Source organism: Neopsephotus bourkii, unplaced genomic scaffold (genome assembly GCF_033783945.1).
Source record: "Neopsephotus bourkii isolate Nb327-2 ecotype Australia unplaced genomic scaffold, CSIRO-AGI_Nbou_v1 NB_1080, whole genome shotgun sequence".
NCBI classification, from domain to species: Eukaryota; Metazoa; Chordata; class Aves; order Psittaciformes; family Psittacidae; genus Neopsephotus; species Neopsephotus bourkii.
This window is the reverse complement of record NW_026901568.1, coordinates 475,752-494,293: the sequence shown is the minus strand read 5'-3', so window position 1 is coordinate 494,293 and position 18,542 is coordinate 475,752. Positions and strand designations below refer to the sequence as shown.

Here is an 18,542-nt window from a genome sequence, read left to right as displayed (position 1 = left end):
CCAGCGCCTCAGCACCCTCACAGGGAAGATTTTGTTTTTCTAACGTACAATCTAAATCTCCTCTCTGTCAGTTTCAAGCTATTTCTACTTGTCCCTCTCTACATGTCAAAAGCCCCTCTCCAGCTTTCCTGTCGGCCCCTTTAGGCACTGCACTAAGGTCTCCCCAGAGCACTCTCTTCTCCAGGCTGAACAGCTGAAGCCCAGCTCTCTTAGTCTGTGCTCTCTCACCATAGCAGAGGTGCTTCAGCCCTCGAAGCACCTCCACGACCTCTTCTGGACTCATCCCAACATAGTTCCCTCAGAAAAACATGTCACACATTTAACATTCAGTGACAGATCCAGTTCACATCCTCTGTTGGGGGCCTAGCATAGAGGAGGGGATCATGGAATGGCTGCCCCAGCTAAGGAAGCACTGGGGGGATGTCAAGCCATCACAGGGTGATGCTGTGATGGTATGATTGGGCCCTAAACCTTCTGGCTTTGAAGGGGAGGGTCATTGCCAGCAGCCACAGTGGCTTGAACCCCATCAGTCCATGTAGAACAGTTGCTCCTCCAGCTTTCACACTCCATCGGCCCATCTGCCTCCCACCCAGTGCTTGAAGGCCACTCCTTGCGTTAGCTGTGGGACCACAGGCTTCTGTGTGCAGGCTCTGGTTGATGCAGCCCATGGATCTGACTCTGCCCGGGGAGCGCTGCGAGGCGAAAGCTATTTGATAACGCAGCTTTGGTGCAGGAGTCACCTGGCCAGGCAGAGGCCACGTTCGGGTCTCCGGTCTTCCCGTGGGCTTTAAAGGACGCCGTCCCGAGCTACTGGCAAGCATCGGGGATATGGGTGTCGGGAGAGCCTTGGGGACCCGGGGGCAGGCGCTTGGGGCCGGATAGAGGGAGGGAAGTGGCGGCGTGAGCCAGGTGCGGCTTGGGCTGCCCGGTCTACCCTCCAGACCCAGGGGTACCCCGACCAGGGCGCTCTGTCCCCTCCCCGACTCTCTAGGCCTGCAACTGCGGCGGCGCGCTGGGGAAGCACCGCCCATTGGGGCGCCGCGGAGCAACGTGGGAAGCAGAGGGAAATATGGCGGATAGCGAAGAACCGTAAGTGCCATGTATGTGTGTGCTTGGCCGGCCCTTTCCCCGCTTCCCGGGGACGGGTGGGCTCCGGGGTCCCCTCTCTCTCCTCCCCGGTCTCTGTAGCGCGATACTGACCCTTCTTTTATTCTCTCTCTTTTAGGGAGAAGAAAAGAAGGAGGCTAGAGGAGCTGCTGGCGGATGGGTTAGTGCGGGGCTGTGGGCGAGCGGGCTCCCGGCCCGGGGCAGGGGCAGGCAGCGCTTGCTGAGGGGTGGCTGGTAGGTCAGGGTGAGCCGCAGCCCCGCAGGAGAGGTATGGGCTGGGAGGAGGCTGCGGGTTAGTTGTGGAGCCCGATGGAGAGGCGTTGGCTGCGGCGACTGTGCGTGAGCGGCCCGGAGCCTTGCGGTGAAGGGAGCTGGAGGAGAGGTGTTAGAGGGGCCAGAATGAGGAAGGGGGACGCGAAAGGGCGCTTGAATAGCAAGGACTGGGGAAGAGGAATCTACCTGGGGAGAGGACCAAGGGGCTCACCCGGAGTGGGGATGGGAATCGCGGGCTTGGAGCTTGGCATGAGTAAAGGCTGGTGTGCTGGAGAGCTTTGTGACAGGAGTGGGAAGAGCTGCATTGCCTGTCAGGGTCCTGGGGAGGGCCTCTAAGCTAGAAGCAGGTGACTAAATTTTGGCTGAAAATTAAAAGTTTAGGCTACAGAATAGTTGCCTCTGCTTATTAAAACCCTAAATACTATGCATCTGTCTTAACAGCCTTGAAATCTAATGCTCAGTAATCTTTAACCTCATCTGCTTTCATCCCTTAACTGTTCCCTTCCATCTGCTTGTGTCCCTCTTCCCAGAGATCACAAAGCAGACCTGCCTGTCTGAGTGGTGGACTCACAGGCAGTGCATGTGTGTGTTGGAGTGAGGGTCACAAACATCCCTGTGCATGTTGGATGGGGAGGGGTGCATGCCAAGTCCCTCATACACATGGAGCTTTGAAGATGAGAAGGGAAAGTCTGGGCCTAAAGCAACATAAGCACTGTGCTGCTCTGATATATTAAATTGTCAAATTAAAGTAATTCGATGAAATAAACAAGAATTTTTTAAGCTCTCATAACAGATACCTGGTAGCGCTGTAACAGCATCAACGTAAACACTTTAGAAACCTGTCTCTGAAGTTAAACATAAAATCTCAGGTGGAGTTATTGATGTTTTTTGGATCTCCACGATGTCCAACCTTGTAAAAAACCAAACTGTAGTATAATCACAAAAATGAAGCTAGAGCTTACCATTTTATCACTTATAAAGGAAAAGCACATCTAAAGGGAGTACTACTACTTAATAGCTGTTTATAGGGACTATATAAAAAAAATTAATGTCACTAAGTAGCACTTCTGCACTTGTTTCCAGAAAAGTTAAGAATTATGATATAATCCATAGAAGTAATTGTGATGTGTATTGGCCCATTTTATTTGTATAAGACAGTGCTTAATGTATCCAGCAGATGAGCCCAGGGTTCAGCAGAGGGAGTGCTGTATTTATTCACACTATCTCCCATGATGTGAAATACATGTATTTTCAAATTACTGTGGAAACTGGGGAAGATTCAGAGTGCAAGTCGGAGGTCAAAAGACCTTTATGAGCTGAAATAAATGTTTTAGATCTTCAACTGTTAATTCAGTAACTTACCTGAAGCCAGCAGTTAATGAGGAATGAGTTCAGTCTGCAGCCAAAACACAAGCGAATTATGAGGTATTTATTCCTGCAGTTTAGTGAAGTTTTCCCTGTTACTGAAATTCTTGCAAAACTAATTGCCTGTAAATTAAAGTTACTCTGGACATACTGTGTTGTCCATCTTCTGAATTCTGTAAGGATAAAGGCACTCATTGTTAACATATTTTTACTACATTTTCCTTCTGAGATATGTCACCAGGAAGTAATAATAAATTCTAAACATTACTCAACAGTTATTGATCCGAGTGTTCTTCCTGTTACTTCAGAGTAGGAAGCAAATAATGCACCTTATCAATGATGACACAACCTTTCATACTTCGTAAGTTCTTTTGTAACAAGCTTAGTTTTTTATTAACATAGAACGTAATTGTACGTACACATTGAGTGGTGCTCCTATTTAAGAAGGGAAGTGTGCTGCTTTAAGAAAGGGCTTGTTCTGTGTAGGTGATGATCCTATGTTAGAAAGTTGCTTATGAGAGCTGATGTTGAACTATTCCAATAAGTCTCTAAAGAGTTTAAATTTATATACTGCTAAAAGTGACCTGCAAAAGCAGAAAAAAGGGTAGATTCTTACTTTCGGTAACACTCATTTAACTGTGAAGACTCAGAGGCCAGTGTTGGAGCATTTTACTGTTATTTATTCAATGCCTCACAATTCTGGTTACACACTGATAATTCTAAATATGATTTATGAACTTCAACAATCTGTCAGAAAAAGGATACAGGACTTGACACCCTCAAAATCTAAAGGGACAACCTCTTTTTCTGTGTCCTCTTTAAATATGAGGGAAATTAAAGCAAAACGGCTAGACCCTTTTTTCACTTCAGGTCAACTTTTACTAGTAAAAGCAGAATCAGTGGGGTTTATTGAAATGCCTGTGGTTTTCCCCTCTATGCATATTTGTATTGTTGCTTTCTAGTTCTGCAAATAAAACCCACTCATGCAAATGTTCATGTGCATAACTTATGTGCTTAAAGAATATGCAGATGCATTTGTATGAATGGTCAATAATTTAGGTGTTTTTAAGCTATATAAAGAAGTAAAACATTTTGGAGGCGTGGCTTTTTCTCTATGATTTTGCAGCTGAATTTACTGTGTTCTGTGCAGAATGGCTGTTGATGGTGGGTGTGGGGACACTGGAGACTGGGAAGGTCGCTGGAACCATGTAAGGAAGTTTCTCGAGCGATCTGGACCATTCACACATCCTGATTTCGAGCCAGGCACTCAAGTGAGAAACACTTACTTTAAATAAATCTAGTGTGTGTTGCAGGCTGATGTAAAGTTTCATTAATTGATCACCAGGAGTGTATGAATACTAAAAGTGCATGAAAAGGTTGTGTTTAATCAGTTGAACATTATGGTTCTAGAAGAACTTGTATTCTTTTCATAAGCTTGTGTTTCTAAATTGTACACTGTCAGCTACAAGCTTGCTGTCATCATATATAAAAATGTGTAACAGCATATGAATTATGCTCTGTCTTTTGAGTTTCACGTGAGAAATAGCAGCATTTCTCTCTCTGTTTTTAAGTAATTAGATATGGTAAGGAATTTCTTGTACTTAAAGGAGGAATTAAGGTTAGTATGAATACTTGAAGAATCGGGAAAGATGTTTAGTAGGCAAAACCAAAATCTAGACTGTTTAATATATTTTTTCTGCTTTCTTTTCTTAGTACATTTTGATTCAGAGCTTACAGTTGAATGTATTTTGCTGTTAACCTTTTTAATGTACTGTTCCGTTATTGACTAGTTTGACACTGGGGTCTAGTAGAACAATCCACTGAAAGCAGTTATATAGTTAAAAAATCAATTCTTTGAGCCAGCAATGTTGTTTGTATGTTTATATTTATTTTGTGTTGTATAGAATCATAGAATAGAATAGAATAGTTAGGGTTGGGAAGGCCCTTAAGATCATCAAGTTCCAACCCCCCTGCCATGGACAAACAAAAAGAAACACCCTACCCCCTGCCCCCCCCCCAATACATTTTTTCCCCTCCAGTTTTCATAGCGGCAGTGGGGCAGGGGGACCCCTCTTTGCTGGTGTCTGCCCCACATGGCTGCCAGCACCATCCTGGGGTCCCCACCCCCTTCCCCCCCTCCCCCCCCCCGTTCACACTCCAGTCCCTCATCCTCTTCACAGCCTGCAGGGGGTGGGCCTGGTCCGGCAGAGTCTGCCCATCCCGGGCTGGGGGTCTGCAGGAAGCCCAGGAAGGTGAGTTGCAGCAGCAGAATGGCAGCTACAATGAGCCCAGCACACAGCAGCAGCAGCAGCCAGACAGGGAGGGAGTGTTGGCTGGGCAGAAGGTGCAGCTTGCAGGGGCTGTTAATAGCCACACTGAGCAGGGCATCCTCGTTCCCTGCCAGCAGCAGGGAACCCATCGGTGCTGGCTCTCAGGGACAAAAGCCATGTCTGTCATTACGATGCCATGGGCCTTCACATAGTACAGCCTCTGCAATGAGAAGGTGATGTGGATGGCAACAGAGCCTGTCACCGTGCCTAGTCCCAGGAAGGTACCTGAGTCACTTATGCAGAGGCAGATGACCTCAGTGCCATAGGGCCAGGTGAGCAGTGTCAGGAAGCTCTTCCCATCCCACTTGGTCAGGTAGCAGGGTGGGGGGCAGCACTTTCACTTGTGGGGCACCTGAACAGTGTAGAGCGGCAGTGGCCCAGCATTGTCCTCCACTGCCACAGACCGGCAGGCCTGGTAGCGGTAAGAGTTGTCAGGGATGCCGTGCAGGTTCTCATTCCAGCGCAGCCCCGTCACCAGCTGGTCCTGCTGCCACACACAGCACTGGAAGTCCCATCCTGCCATCACCACCTTGTTGTCAGGGCCCAGTGCAATATCTTCCCTCTGCCCGTCATGGGCTTTGAACTCCAGTGTCTTTATGCTGGGGAGCTCCCAGAGGCAGAGGGATATTTTATATCAGTAAAATATTTGGAGGAAGAGAATATCATCTCCGTAAATGGAATAATAAAGGTGGAACTTGCTTTTTTCATGGCCAAAATTAATATGAAGAGAGTAACAATACGTCAAAGGTCTTGCTTTTCTGTAAGCTGGGGCATAGAAGTTGTGTGAACTTAACAGCACATTAAAAGTCTGGTATGTGCTTAGCCCTGCAAGCACAAACTGTTTCATTGATAGAAGTTGTTTTATGTGAAACTTTTATTAGGCACTGAAAATGTACAGTAACTCATTTATAAGGGTCATAAAGTAAAGGACAAATCATGCTTTTTCATATTTATTGTATTAATATTTTGTTTTATATTTTCCACAGGCTCTTGATTTTTTGTTGAACACGTGTAAAGTGCTGGTTATTGGAGCGGGAGGATTAGGATGCGAACTCCTGAAAAACCTGGTAATTACTCAGTTTTTACCCTTTGTGTCTTACAGTCTTTTTTCCTTGAGTAAATCATATTTTTTACTTTGTTTATTTGTCATTTTCGATAGTATATAGCTACTGAATCTTTAAGTTCTAATCAAAATACATAAAATATGTGATGACACAGACAATAAACTTGAAGACAGAAGACGGACTTGAAGACCTTGACAGAAAGCTTAGACGGTGGTAGTCTAATATGTTTCATGTTACTTGGCTCTTAAACCTTGTCGTGGAGGACAATATGGTGCTCTTTGTGAAGTGTAGACAAAGTTCACTTGCAGCCTTAGATATGGTCCAGTGTTGGCAATTTCCCCTAATTACTGGATCTAGGAAGATGAAGTAAACTAAGAACAAACTGGCTCCTAATGATACAGGGAGATGGTGTTTGGGGTACAATGGTATCCTGGTTTCAGCAGTAACAGTTACGTTTTCTTCCAGGTAGCCTGATACTAGCTAAAATGTTTCTTTTCAGATGAAAAGTGATGCTTTAAACTGCCATAAGTAGCTGCTACAACATTTAGTATTAACAGTCATAGTTGAACTTAATTCCAGTTTATTTTACATCTTTGGATTCAAAGTCAGGTTCAAATTATTTATGTTCTTTCATAGTGAGATGGGTGGAGCCAGACTGACTGTGTCTGTGGTGACCTTCACAACTCTGGAATCCATTTGGCTTTCCTGAGCACTGGCTCTCAGGTTTTCCAGTTCCTCAGGATCAGTAAATTGGAGATTGTCTACAGAGCCTTATCCCTCAGAGGGACATATGTATGGCTGAATTCAGCCTATATAATGGCAGCTTTATTGAGCCAGACCAAGATGCAATATCCTGTTGGAAATGGCTAAGGAGGAATAGATACTAGTATAAGAAGAGAGAAGGAATATTACAGTACTTGGTGTATGGATTACCAGAAGGTATTCTGTAGTTTTCTTACTATGGTGTTAGTTCATGATGGATTCACTATGTATTTCAAAAAGCAGTTTTTAAGCATATAAAATGCAGTTATGGGATCATGTGCAGTCAGATATTTACCCAATAAATGTGTATGAATTTAATTATTTTATAGATGGTTTTATCCTCACAGGCACTCGTATTTATCAATGTGTCACTGTTACCATACTGTTTGAGTTTGATAGTTTAGACTAATACTGTACATTTCTATGGTTGTATATAATAAGAAGAATTTCTGTCCTTATAAATTCCATGGAAAATGTGTGGATTGATAATAAGTTATCATAAAATAAATTCCTTAATTTATGCTAACAGTTGTGCATTAGTCCACTTCACTATAGAATTTATATACTGCTAGTTCAGTATTTGCACAGGCTTCCTCCAAGCTTGAGATCATTGATAAATCAATAGCCTCATTTAAAGCCAGGCATCCCAGATCCATTAACTTAGGGGTTTTACAGTTCCAGCACTTAACATGTGCTCTTATTCTGGTTGCTGGTTTGCTGCTGCAATGCTTGGGCAAGATTTTACTTGGAGAGACTATGACAGCTCCAAGAGGGTTTTCTTTCTTTGGGAATTTAGTCCTGGTGAATTTAACCTCTGCACAGAGCTCCTGTTTTATGTCTTCATTGAGACATAACAAATTCCATCTGTTGACAGCTTGTTGAGGTGGAGGACTTGTATGTAATAAGGAACTTCATAAGTCTGCTGTGTGTGCATAATTCCCATCAGTACAGTTTTAAGTTGTCATGATTTGTTTTTATGATTTTCAGAACAGTAAGCAAACCTAGATTCTGTTCACATGTATTCATGTCTCTGGGACAATGAATCTAAGCTTTATAAAGACTGTATGTTCTGATGCCCCAGACTCACTCTTCTTTTTAGCAGGCTCTCCAAGTCTGCTTTGATAATATTGAACAAAAGCTGAACATTTATCAAGGAAACAGAATGATTGCTCTGCATCAAGGGTATCCAGTGTAACAGAGAGAGAGTCTTGCTGCTTTTCTTATAAGAATCAGTTTCTATTCTGGAGGACTTCAGTCCTGTTTTGCAGTTGTTTAATCCGTTCCCCAGTACAGCGTTTTCAATGCTTATTATGCATGGGGTGGCTCTGTTTATTCAGAAAATGTAAAGTCTGAAAGTCTTTATTATATAACAAGATTGGGTCTTAAAGGAAAACGCATAAGGTACAGGACTTCAAGTTTTTTAAGTCACTTCAGAACATCACAACACATTTCCTATCTCTAAAACCAGTGTTTTACATCATTTATTTCACTTCAACTACAATTCACATAGTTTCTTTGCGTCTGACAGACATTATTGTTTTATCAGATCAGACCTGCAAGCCAGTTTTAAGACAATTTTACTTCAAAGTTATTTGCCCAGTCTGGTGATGGACTGCATGCAAACGGAGATGAGGCAGAACCTCTGCCAGAGGTTCGGTGCATCCTTTGATAGGGAGGGAACTTTATGTGTTTGCTTTGGCTTATTTTGAACTGTGATTTGAAGGTGGATATGCCAGGCTCATTTATGCCAACTGTGAAAATAGTGAATGTTCAAAACCTTAACATTTTAGAGGAATTAAACTTTGGTTTTCTCTTCCTGCCAAGCATTGGTATTTCTTCAAATTCTTTACCTTTTTTTCCCCATAATAGAGGCTTTTGATTTACTCCAGTTGTGAGGGAATACTACAAATTCCCCTTATGGATCAGCCTACTGTTTTCTTCCCTGTGTTATGACTAGCATAAAGCAATATTTTTTGTTCAGTAGAGCATTGTCTTTGATCATTGAAAGGTGGCTAATTCCATCTGTGTAAACATCATCATTACTAACCCAACAAAGGATATTCTTTTAACGAAGAATAACAATGTACCTGTCTGCACAGGGAATGAAAAGCAAATAGGTTTGTACCTCCAAAGGTTGTTTCTCTGGCACACGGAATGAATTCTGGAGCACTGTAAGCATTTCGTTTCCTGCTAAATGAAGTTTACACTCTCTTTTCACAGGCACTGTCTGGCTTCAGACACATCCATGTTATTGACATGGATACTATAGATGTTTCTAATCTGAACCGACAGTTTCTGTTTCGGTAAGTGATATTTTCACTATTCAACTTTTGGTTTTTTAAATGTACTTAAAATATGTGACTGGTCATTATTTTGGTTGAACAAGATATCATTAAATGTTACTGAACTTTCATATCACAATAATATTCATAATTAACTAAATGTTGTGTATGATTCCTCCTTGTTCAGGATCTGTGGTGTGAAGAAAATTAACGTAGGTTCCTTACCATTCAGATACAGCTAATGACTAATGAAAAAGCGACACCAAAGAATAATGCACACAGATTGACATATCAATCTTTCTGGTGCCCTTTTCTTCCAAGCTAAGTGAAAAATTGTATGGTTTTGGTACTTTAGGTACATGGACATATTTAAATAACGGGTTCTTATATCTGGTGCTTTACAAGGATGCCTTGATTAGGAAAACTTGATTTAATTGAAGATGTCCCTGCTTATTGCAGGGGGTTGAACTAGATGTCTCTTGAAGGTCCCTTCCAACTCAAACTATTCTATTGTATGTGATACTATCCATATCAATAAATTGTTTTCCAGTAACAATTAGTCATTTAATTCAGTATTGCAATGTGTGGGGTCTGGAAAGATTGAATCTACTAAAAAATGTGTTTGAAATTGCTTGGTTTCTTCCAGTCCAAAGGATGTTGGGCGACCAAAAGCAGAAGTTGCAGCAGAATTCCTAAACAACCGCATTCCCAACTGTGCTGTCGTAGCGTATCCTTTTGCAGGGAAGTAGTAGCCCTGAAAGCTTCAAAAAACCTAGAAAACTCTGTAGGCGGTAAGACTATCAAAAGTAATTTGCTGCCATCCTCTCTTTTTCATACAATAAAGAACAGATTCATTCAGCTGGTGACTAGGAATTCTTTCTCAGTGACACTGGCATACAGGAAGTATGCATTGGGGAAAGAAGACTAAGCTTTAAGAAACTCTTTTGTATCTTTCCTTCTATTGAGTCTTTTTATTCAAAAACAGTATTCAATTTTTCACTAAAATATTAAAATATCAGGTTTATTCATCAGTCTTTTGAGTATGTACTGGTAGCAGACATTAGTTTATAAACATGGAGCAGCACTTACTGACACAGGACTTTGTGAGAGCACATGTTTAGAGCTTCCTAGTTTGCCTACTGAGCTTTCTCCTCTGTGAACTATTATGTTGTGTCCCTTACTTTTGGGTGGTTTTTTTTCAGATGCCACAGATTCAGCTGCGGGAATTTTCAATCTTAATTTTATATACTACTTTTTATAACAAATAGTAACAAAATAGACAATGTTTTTGCTTTAGGGTAGCAAATAGAAAACAGTAAACTCATCTACTTTATAAATATATTCCTTTACTGGGCCTACATTCAGATATTTTAAAAAGATTCAAGACATGGACGAAAGCTTCTATCGACGTAAGTGCTATTTGTTTCCCTGCCAAGCACACACTGGTCCTTCAGGGAAACCTGGCAGTTGCACCTACTTTTCCTGGTGGTTAGATAGCTAACTACTTTAGTCTTCTACAGTATACTGTACTGGAAGTAGAACTATGAAGTATTGGTTTGGTTGATACACTGGAGGGAAGGAATGCCATCCAGAGGGACCTTGACACGCTTGTGAGGTGGGCTGATGCCAGCCTTATGAAGTTTAACCATGCCAAGTGCAAGGTTCTGCATATGGGTCAGAGCAATCCCAGGCACAGCTACAGGTTGGGTGGAGAAAAGATTCAAAGCAGCCCTGTGGAGAAAGACTTCGGGGTGTTGGTTGATGAGAAAATGAACATGAGCTGGCAGTGTGTGCTCACAGCCCAGAAAGCCAACCGTATCCTGGGCTGCATCAAAAGGAGTGTGACCAGCAGGTCGAAGGAGGTGATCCTGCCCCTCTACTCTGCTCTTGTGAGACCTCACTTGGAGTATTGTGTGCAGTTCTGGTGTCCTCAGCATAAAAAGGACATGGAACTGTTGGAACAAGTGCAGAGGAGGCCACGAGGATGATCAGGGGACTGGAGCACCTCCTGCATGAAGATCGTCTGAGAAAGTTGGGGCTGTTCAGCCTGGAGAAGAGAAGGCTGCGTGGAGACCTCATAGCAGCCTTCCAGTATCTGAAGGGGGCCTATAGGGATGGTGGGGATGGACTCTTCATTAGGGACTGTAGTGATAGGACAAGGGGTAACAGATTAAAACTTAAACAGGGGAAGTTCAGATTGGATATGAGGAAGAAGTTCTTTACTGTAAGGGTGGTGAAGTTGTGAATGCTCCATCCCTGGTGGTGCTGAAGGCCAGGTTGGACGAAGCCTTGGGTGACATAGTCTAGTGTGAGATGTCCCTGCCCATGGCAGGGGGGTTGGAACTAGATGATCTTAAGGTCCTTTCCAATCCTAACTCTTCTATGATTCTATGAAATAGACAAACGCATCTGTAATATAGGGGATCTAAGGGAGATAGTTAAACTGCAGTCAGTTCCTCTGGACTGTTATCAACAGAATATTTTGCTTGTCTTAAGAAGTATGATTTAGTGTGGACTTTAAACTCTTTTTCCCTCTAGAATTTCATATTATTGTTTGTGGGCTGGACTCTATAATTGCCAGAAGATGGATAAATGGCATGCTGGTAAAGTCTTTTTTAATTCAATCTTTTTTAAAGCCTAGTTATTGCTTGAGTATAGCTAACTAGAATTGAACAGATTTGTGTAGAATGTGTTATTAAAATGAAGTGAGGGCTGTTGAAACTTCAGCTTTCTGCATCTGTTTTCTTTTGTCTTTGTGAACAGGATAAAATGCATGTTTTCTTAGCTGCCTTTTTCTTGAGGAGTGTTAGATAACATTTGTGCAGTGCCCTGCAGGGGTAGTTTCAAATTTAGATCACATTTGTGTGGCCTTGTGCAGTCAGCTTTTGAAAAGCATAAGAAGGGAAGTTCCACAGCTTCTCTGGATGCTCTCATTGTGAACGGTTGGGTTTTTCTCATTAGCCAAACAGTACTTACCATGCTGCAACTTGTAAATGTCATCTCTTGGAGCCCTGGTGCTACACAGTAGTAGAAGGCTTGAGTATTTACCAGTATCTACAAAACAAAACAACAAAAAAACCCTAACAAAACAACAAACCAAGAATTAACCCCCCAAATCCTGCAAACCAATTAGTCATTTGTTTTGGTATAGTATAAGGGGAAAACAGCATTCACTGGGGGGTAAGGGAGGAGGAGGGTGAAGGTGGTTGATAAGTCCTGTGCACTGATAAGTAGTGTCTTATACACTAGGTGCTCTTAAAATAAACTGTATATTAAGCATTCAGCCTTGGTATACTATTAAGAATAACATTTTTAGGGGTTTTTTGTTTTCCTCCCTGCAACTTGTTTGGAAAACCAAAATCCAACAATCCCTCTTCCTCCCCCCATTTATTCGTTAGATGTCATTTTTACACTATGAAGATGGTGTACTGGATCCAAGTTCCATCATACCTTTAATCGATGGAGGGACAGAAGGTTTTAAAGGAAATGTTCGTGTGATTATTCCTGGTATGACAGCTTGTGTTGAATGCACGCTTGAGCTTTACCCACCACAGGTAATTGCAACTAGTGATACTTCCTTTATATTCCTCTGATTAGCTTATTTTTTTTCCTAGCACTATACATAATGTATTACACACTTTCTTCTGGTTTTCCTCCCCTGCCCACACCAGGTCAATTTTCCCATGTGTACAATTGCATCTATGCCCAGGCTACCAGAGCACTGTATTGAGTATGTCAGGATATTGCTGTGGCCCAAGGAGCAACCTTTTGGAGGTAATGAGTATATTGCACTGGTGCTAAACTGACAGTTCTCTTTTTAACTGATTTGTTTTGAGTTAGGTATACACAGCTACTTTTAATAGAACAATCCTACCTTTTAACCTTAGGTAGCTCGTTGTAGTCAGTCTGAGGCTCCTCTGAGCTGGTGATGGATTTTCTCTGCTCGGACTTGCTTTCAAGTTCCAAATTTGATGATGTGTTTATCTCTGTCATACTGCACAGTGACTTTCCTGATTCAAAATGTAACTTCTAACAGCTCTATAAATCTGCAAAGTTAAGATAGTTTGTGTATAGAATGTTAGAATTTACAATGTTTGTAGAAACAGTATTTGTTTAAAGTATCAAGTTTGAATGGCTTAATGGGGTATTCATTTTAATCTTAATGAAAGGTATTTTTTAGACAAAAAGAACATTTCTGAAGAATCTTGTGACTAACTTACTTATAAATTCTTAACCCTGCTGTAGAAGGTGTTGCGTTGGATGGAGATGACCCTGAACATATCCAGTGGATTTACCAGAAGTCATTAGAAAGAGCATCACAATTTAAAATTAAAGGTGTCACATACAGACTCACCCAAGGTAAGGGTATGGCATTTCACTAAGTTTATGGCATTTGCAATTAGTCTGGATTAGTATTCCTTGTGTTTGTTATGACTAAGTTGGCAGCTCTGCTGAGAAAGAAATAGTTCTTTTCTCCCTTAACATCTTAAAACAGAAACAGCTTGTTTTCTGTACCAGCACAAATATTTTTATGATGAATCAGATGTTTGTGATGAATCAGAGGAACTTAATTGGGACAAAACTGAACATTATTTTTGTCATTTTATTTTTAGCCTGGAGCAGCTCCATGGTTTACATTACACTGTGACCACTTTTGCTGGGTCAAAGAGTAGGAGAATGAGATTGCTTCTTTTAAGCAAGAACATTTTATGCCAGTTTAGGCTGGTTATGAGTATAGCATCTATTCTTCACTGCTGTGCGTGCCTCTGTTCAGGTGCAGATGCAGGATGCTGCCACTCATTGAGCATTTTAAACACTAACCAAATAGAAAAGTGGAGAGTCTCATACAGTATTTCTGGAATTTGTAATAACTTTTGTTTGTTGGCTTGTAGTACTGAGAATACGTTTGAAATGCTGAGCTTGAAATGCCACACTTGAACCTCAGTGTGTGCCTTTCTATCAAGAAAGGGCAAACTGATTGTTGTGTATCTTCCTCAGATTCCCCCTAGTGTATTGCAGATAGTCATTGTCTTTGCAGCAGTTTATACTGGCTTCTCTAGTAGTATTTTTTGGTACAGATAAATGTGAACTCCAATTATTAAATATAATGTGCATGCACATGGCAGCATGGTTTTCAGTGTTTGAAGGTGGCTTAATTATAAAGTACATAGAAGAAAGATGGCAAAGATAAAAGCTTTATGCATGTTTTCTCAGGTATGGAGGGGACAAGTGAATAATGAGAAGCCAGAGGAACTTCAGATTACTTAGGAATTTGCTGTGTTTTGGCAGGCATGAGAAAGAGTGAACCTCCTTGTTACTGGTGTACAAACTTGTATGCATAAATCTTGCTTCATATTGGTGTATGGCTGTTTAGCTGGATGGAAGAAGAGTTGGCTACAGATGCCAGTACAGTTTGGCAAGCCTGTTCTTGCAGAAGGAATTCCAAACTCAAATATCTTTCCTTCCTGCATTTTTCCAGTTAAGCAAGACTAGGACTGGGTTTGAAATTAATTTTCAGTGGTAAATACAGAATACTTGGTTTTAGAATTAGTTTATTAGTTATCTTTATGCAATACCTTATTTTTCTCAATGTGTTTGATCCATTCCTAAAATAAAGAAACGCCCAAATACTTGAGCAACACGCCATCATACCTTATTATTAGAGAAGCTCCTGGAATGCTTAAAGTACTTTTGAGTACCCCCTTCTATAATTATTCTGGCTAAAAAGCCGTATCTCAGTTGCCTCTCCTTGGAAAAGACAAAGCTGTATGTTCTGTTTTTACAGGGGTGGTTAAACGAATTATTCCAGCAGTAGCTTCTACAAATGCAGTAATTGCAGGTATGCTACAAGAACTCATTTCACTTCTGCTTTCCACACTTCTGAGTTTTGTAAGGCAACAGTTTGGAATTGAGAACTTTTTAAATGAGTTTGATTTATTCTTATGGTCTCATTTCTGTATTCGACAGAGTATGTGACTATACATTTTAAACTTGTGTATGACTCTGGGAGTGATCAAAAGCATTTAAGAATGGGGAAAACCCCCACAGTATATCAGCTCAATGCTGAATCTGTGGTATTAATGCATAGAACTACCAGCTACCTTTAGATGTTTATTTTTCTCTTTACAAATTGTTGTACTTGATTTACTTCTTGTCACTTTTGGCACATCTCTGTGCACTGATGTCTCTGTATGTTCTGAGCTAGAATGAAGAAACTTGTTTTTTTCCCTTATTGCAGCTGTTTGCGCCACTGAAGTTTTTAAAATAGCCACAAGGTATTTCATTTCATATTAATAACTTACATGATATTTAACATAATGGCACATACTAACACAAACATATTTGTATTTACAGTGCATACATTCCTCTTAACAACTACTTGGTGTTTAATGATGTGGATGGATTATACACACACACATTTGAAGCTGAGAGGAAGGTTAGTGCTGTTAAAGTCTTGCAGGGTTGTTTTCTTGATTTTGATCTTTATTGAATTTAGACAGTTTGTGTCTATTTCTGAAACCCAGTATTGAACCTCTTCAGCCCTAGCACTGAATAATTGTATTTCTGAAGTTTTAAAAGCAGAAACTACAGTGTTTCTTGTCTGCTACTTCTCCAGACATTGGTTTTAGTTTGTAGGAGTTTCTGTTCTGTTAAATTTTCTGTGGTTCTGGGGTCTAAGAGTGATGACAGTGGTGGTCTGTCCATGCAGAGTAGCAGGGCTCTTTGCCTGCAGATGAACAGATGTTTTATTTGGTATCCTGGTAATGAAACCTTTTCTTCTACCCATCAGTTTACCAAAACCTATTACATAGTGTATATAATAGATAAATATTTAACTTTTGCATGTTTAGCCAAAGTTTCTTAATACTTAGAAAAGTAGCTTCTGGTATAGGGAGTTCCTTCAGACAGCTATTTCTGGTGTCTGCTGGTGCAACGTGGGAGTACATGTTCTTCAGACAACTGTTTCTGCTGTGCTACCTGCGGTATTACCTGCAGAAGAAACAATACCTGACTTTACTGAAAGTGAATCCTGAAGACTTCCCCTGTCATATGGGAAATATGGTTTACAAAATAAGATATACAATCTTAAGAAGACTCATAAGCAAATCTTCCCCAAAAGAGGTTGTGACAGCAATTGATTTGTAAGTTTGTAGTATTAAATTTTATATGTCAGGTGGAATTTGTAATTCATAAATACTTTGTTGCTGTTGGGAGCCAGTCAAACAGTGACAAACCTCATGAGGAGCTGGGTTTTGTCACTAATACTTGCAGCAGTATTAATATTTCTAGAGATAAAACCCCACAAACACACAAATAGTTTTGAGACCTTACTAGCAGCATTTTTGAAACACTAATGTAACATGCATTCCTGTGCAGGAGAACTGTCCAGCTTGCAGCCAACTTCCCCAAAACATAGAGATTTCCCCATCAGCTAAACTGCAGGAGATCTTGGATTACTTGACAAATAATGCTTCATTGTAAGTGTGCAGCTATTACGATTTATTTGATAATTTTTTGTAGTTCAGTTTCAAGAAGGCACTTTCTAAATGGATTTTTACCTGATTGTCTGGTTTTTCTTTAAAATGTTTTATATATAGGCAAATGAAATCTCCTGCAATCACAGCAACTATGTATGGGGGAAATAAAACACTTTACTTACAGGTAACCTGAATATATGTAATTATCTTTAATAATCTTTATTTAATTAAATTTACTTTCCTGAATTTGAAGGGAAATGTTTTGACTTGTCTTTACCTGTTTTTCTTCAGACGGTAGCTTCAATCGAAGAACGTACAAGGCCAAATCTTTCCAAGACACTAAAAGGTATCTTACACTTGTCATGTGTAGATTTTCATGATACTGCTCTAAACAGAAAGTCAGTTTTATCCCTCACTGTGGCATGTTTAACTTTATTTTGCACTATACACTAGAACGTGCTTCATTATCCTTGTATGTACAATACTCTTTTCTCAGTTTGCTCATGGCTGAGCTTTGAATTGCTTAAATGTGAAACATGGGCAGATACAGAGAAAAACATTGCAACAAAATTGAACTGATGTAAAACGAAACATGCTTCGGCAGTGTTTTATTATTTCTTGTCAAGGTCTATTGGTTTTCTAGTTGAATTAGGTGAATATTGGTTTAGCTAGTGAAGTGTTTGCAGCCTCAGTTCATCATACTTACGGTTTATGGGAATGGCATTCATAACTTTCTTTTAATTTAAAAGAAAGACAAGTCACATGGGTTTGCTGTACTTAAACTTCTTTTTTCTGTTTCAGAATTGGGGCTTGTGGATGGCCAGGAACTTGCAGTTGCTGATGTTACTACACCACAAACTATGTTGTTCAAGCTTCACTTTACCACTTAATTTATTCATAAGTAAACTGCATATACAGTGTGAGAAATCTGCACCCACCTTGTAAAATAAACGTGCCCTGTGGGTGCTAAAGCAGCCTGAATTGTTCCTGTTAGTACTAGCATTGTTGGAGGTTAGGGAATGCATATGAATCGCCATGTTTCAGAATTGTACACAGAAGCCAATATTTGGTGGGTTATATTTGTATAAATGCTTATTAATGTACAGAATTCTGATGTATAGGAATACAGTTTTTTTCCAGTTTTCATTGTCAAAATCTTAGTGTTGGCATACTTTCAGATACATGGAAGCTTTAAGGTGGCCAAACCTTATTTTCAACACGTGTGCATATGTATACGCGAAGAGGTGACTTTTTAAAAGGCAGTACAGAATGTGGTTTTAAATTGCAGCACTCCGGTACACTTTGTGAATTACCTTGAAACCAGAAGAGGCTAGTAGATTAAAATGAGCATTTTCCTCTTATTTGGTATTGATTTGATCAGTTCTATGAAAGGTGTCAAGTATGGAAGAGATTACTTCGTTTACAAGCAAACATGAAAGGACAAAACCATACCTGGATACATGGATACATCTCCTTGCAGTCCCCAGGCAGCTGCTGTGCACAGCATTGCAGGATTGTTCAAGTATCATTGGTGCTGTTAAGGTATTTATTAATAAAAAAATCATAAAAACACCTTAGTTTGTGGCTTATCTGTGGACATTTAACATTGGTTAAAACACCTAGGGTGTTTGGCTGCTTCACCTTCCAGTAAGCAGTGCCAAATACCTGAAGTTCTTGAGTTTACTTGATGCATGCGAGCTGGGTTTAAAATTTCCATCTTTTAAACTACAGACTGTGTTTAAACTTCCCATATTCCAGCCTTGTGCTTGAACTCGGGGACACCGATACTTAACCAGCAGCCGCACGTTTGTAAGGGTGAAACGGCCCCACGTAAGCTGTGGGGCTTAAAGCAGTGAGCTGAGGTCTAGAAGAGAACGGCCT

The 18,542-nt window shown here is 40.7% G+C and overlaps 1 protein-coding gene across 5 annotated transcripts; it reads left to right on the top strand.

Moving 5' to 3' along the window:
* The first annotated feature begins 990 nt into the window (after positions 1–990).
* On the top strand, positions 991–17,882 carry UBA3 (ubiquitin like modifier activating enzyme 3). Of its 5 annotated transcripts, none has more exons than XM_061362065.1 (18): positions 991–1,089; positions 1,226–1,267; positions 3,896–4,016; positions 6,062–6,142; positions 9,122–9,204; positions 9,830–9,910; positions 10,549–10,592; positions 11,722–11,786; positions 12,582–12,737; positions 12,855–12,957; positions 13,429–13,542; positions 14,969–15,022; positions 15,422–15,458; positions 15,538–15,619; positions 16,561–16,661; positions 16,782–16,845; positions 16,953–17,007; positions 17,463–17,882. In XM_061362065.1, the coding sequence occupies exons 1-18, from the start codon at positions 1,070–1,072 to the stop codon at positions 17,549–17,551; spliced, it is 1,392 nt and encodes a 463-aa protein (XP_061218049.1). In that variant the 5' UTR covers positions 991–1,069; the 3' UTR covers positions 17,552–17,882. The 5 variants fall into 5 exon arrangements, 4 of the variants coding, with proteins under 4 accessions (XP_061218049.1, XP_061218051.1, XP_061218050.1 ...); XM_061362066.1 differs by having other exon boundaries at positions 1,039–1,100; XR_009726766.1 differs by lacking the exon at positions 16,561–16,661 and having other exon boundaries at positions 17,463–17,545.
* The last annotated feature ends 660 nt before the right edge of the window (positions 17,883–18,542 follow it).

What these genes read in the sequence shown, in the direction of transcription:
- UBA3 (XM_061362065.1), top strand. Translation starts at nt 1,070, where the DNA reads ATGGCGGATAGCGAAGAACC. An exon ending in GCGAACTCCTGAAAAACCTG is followed by an intron (nt 6,143 to 9,121) that starts GTAATTACTCAG and finishes CTCTTTTCACAG; the next exon opens with GCACTGTCTGGCTTCAGACA. An exon ending in CATTTGAAGCTGAGAGGAAG is followed by an intron (nt 15,620 to 16,560) that starts GTTAGTGCTGTT and finishes ATTCCTGTGCAG; the next exon opens with GAGAACTGTCCAGCTTGCAG.